This window comes from Anopheles aquasalis, chromosome 2 (genome assembly GCF_943734665.1).
Source record: "Anopheles aquasalis chromosome 2, idAnoAquaMG_Q_19, whole genome shotgun sequence".
NCBI lineage: Eukaryota > Metazoa > Arthropoda > Insecta > Diptera > Culicidae > Anopheles > Anopheles aquasalis.
In genome coordinates, this window is record NC_064877.1 from 49305001 (window position 1) to 49307500 (window position 2500).

The 2500-nt window shown below is 48.4% G+C and overlaps 1 protein-coding gene across 2 annotated transcripts in view; it reads right to left on the reverse strand.

Moving 5' to 3' along the window:
- The window catches only part of LOC126569711 (protein TRC8 homolog), a 6204-nt gene that overhangs the window by 2796 nt on the left and 908 nt on the right, over positions 1-2500 (reverse strand). For both annotated transcript variants that reach the window (XM_050226984.1, XM_050226983.1), the window contains exons 3-6: positions 1218-1494; positions 456-1145; positions 178-319; positions 1-71 (exon numbers count right to left, since the gene is read on the reverse strand). The exon at positions 1-71 is cut by the window's left edge and continues 104 nt beyond it. In XM_050226984.1, the coding sequence (XP_050082941.1) occupies positions 1-71; positions 178-319; positions 456-1145; positions 1218-1494 (1180 nt within the window). The remainder of the gene's footprint in view (positions 72-177; positions 320-455; positions 1146-1217; positions 1495-2500) is intronic.

Genomic DNA, 2500 nt, shown 5'->3' on the forward strand with positions numbered 1-2500 from the left:
AGCTTCTCCCAGAACGTTTGACGCCGGGCATCGAGCAGGAAGAGGGTATAGGTTGCTAAACTAACCAAGACCTGAAGCAAGGGAAAGTAGAAAGTTTAGTAGCTCCCGAATAGTATTAAATGCAGCATATGCCCGACGTAAGATCGAATAATATCGCGGGATCCTTGGTGGGCTTACCTTTACGATCACTTCCACCGAGAAAGCCGTGACGGCCAGTAACCACGTGGAAAGGGTGTGACGTGACCATAGTACGGCGAGCAGTGAGCTCGGCGCGATTAGAAGAAAAGCACAAACCATTAACGCACGTGCGTGTCGCTTTCTGTAAAAAAAAAATCGTGTACATGGCCCGGACCAGATACAACGCACCAGAGCCGATGCAGTCGAAAACAAGATGAGATGCACGAAACAAACGGTTATCCAAAGGTGCAAATCGCAAAACCGGGAAAACTACTTACCGCGAAGGGTTGCGGGCGGCACTTAGTGACATTAGTATGGGTGCAACTATGTTGTGCAGAAAGTGCAACAAAGCCGTCACCAGCAAACACATATTGCGACACAATCTAATGAAGCGCTTGTCTGGCGACAGCGAGGTCAGACCTGTTTGGAGCGCCAGTATGTAGAACAGTATTGCCGAGACCGTACCAATCGATTTGTCCTCATCGTAGTCCTCGGACAGCAGGAACAGCTGCACCATCTTGCCAATGTAGTGGCAGATGAGCGAGATAATGCTGGTCATGCCAAGCACGGCGGTCAGCGTTTCACAGCCGCTCACCAGCAACGTCTTCATCGTGGCCGCAAAGTACAGCGGAGCGTCCGAGGACATCAGCAGACTGATCAAATGTTCCGCTATGCGGATACTCCAGAAAACGCGTAAGACAGACGGCACATTGAGCCGCTGCCACTCGTTCTCGATGAGCGTTGCGATGCCAAAGTTCCCTGCGTACGCCCGCGCGTGCTGGTATCCGCTAAGGATAGTTTTAACAACATCGAACGATGAACTCCAGAGCGCAATTTTCGACAGTATCAGTGGCAACACTGCGGCAAACGCTGGAGAATGTTTGAGAACCACCGCGGGAAGTGGAAGCATGGCAAGGAGCAGTGGCATCAGGAAACTAAACGGTAAGGCTTTTTGCGTAATTTTATACCTACAAAATGGACAAAGGAAAAAGGTAAGTGCGAATCTTGAACAGTGTGACTATTGATGAGTAGTTGCTTACCTAGGTCCCAAATGAATATAGGCGAAGATGACTCCCATGAGCCATTGGGCGAGCAGATGTGGTACTATCGATATGAGCACGCCGCCGGGATCGAGCAACCTTTCCATGTTTAGTGATAGTATGTCCTCGAGCAGGCTGGGACTGTCCGATATTAGCGTCAAGGCTGAGACATTGCTCCAGTACGACAGGAATATCAATCCGACGGATATCACGTACATATATACTATCACTAAATGTCTTGTCCACAGCATAAACACGCATGTTGCACTGATAGCACCTGTTGGAGTGGGAAGATAGAATGCATTACGATCGGTTAAAGATTATTGCAGTTTTGCGTCAATTGTTGTTGGAAAGGTTTGTTTCACATTCATTGATACCGCTTCCGGCAAACAAACGGATGAGTGTTCCGGCTACCTGCGCTATATGTGCATGCTAGCCCCTTGCGCTCCGTTGGTAAATACCATAATCCACCGTCATATCGCCTTTCCCTATATGGGTGAACGCACGAACATGCATTGACGTTATCAGGAAAACCGCAAACTCATTCACAATGAACGGCCTTTGTTCCCTGCTGCGTTGTCGCTCGAATAGATGCCAACTGATAGCTCGCAACGATCAATGTATGCAACATAATGATGCCCACTCATCACTTGGAGTAGTATAACGATTCCTATTTGTTTATACCGGCATAGAGGAGACGACTTTCGTCAGAAAAAAGGGATTATTGATTGACCACCCTGGCTACGTCATCTTGCAACACCGACCCATCTCTGCCCCACGCCCTGTGTAATGTTCGCTATTAATTACTGCCAGAGGAAGGACCACAAAGTTTATCCGTTTTGATGCTTTTCCAAAGACAAGGTTAACCATGGTCACGCTTGTTACGCGATGGTACTGTTATTTGAACACGGAACTGGCTTTAGATCGTGGTTCTCATCGTGATGTGCATGTTTTACGCGAGATCATTCGTAGTCAGGATCGGATTGCTTAGATCTATGCCGAGCAGCGAAACTAAATTGTTCTTGATGATTAGTTTACGGAGTAATCGAATTGGTGGATTAAGCTTAAGCACCTCATCTACCCCATCAACGACGAGAGGATGTAGGTCAGAAAGAGATTGCCTGTGGAGCGTTAGAGTGCGACCGAAATGGAGACATGCCAAGGCTACACCTGCCATACAACGGCGACGATGAAGGTGCGGATTCTTGGCAAACAGGTTGCCCCTTGCGGAACCGCAGCTGGCCGGAGGTGAGCAAGGTGGATACAGTTATCAGCACACAATG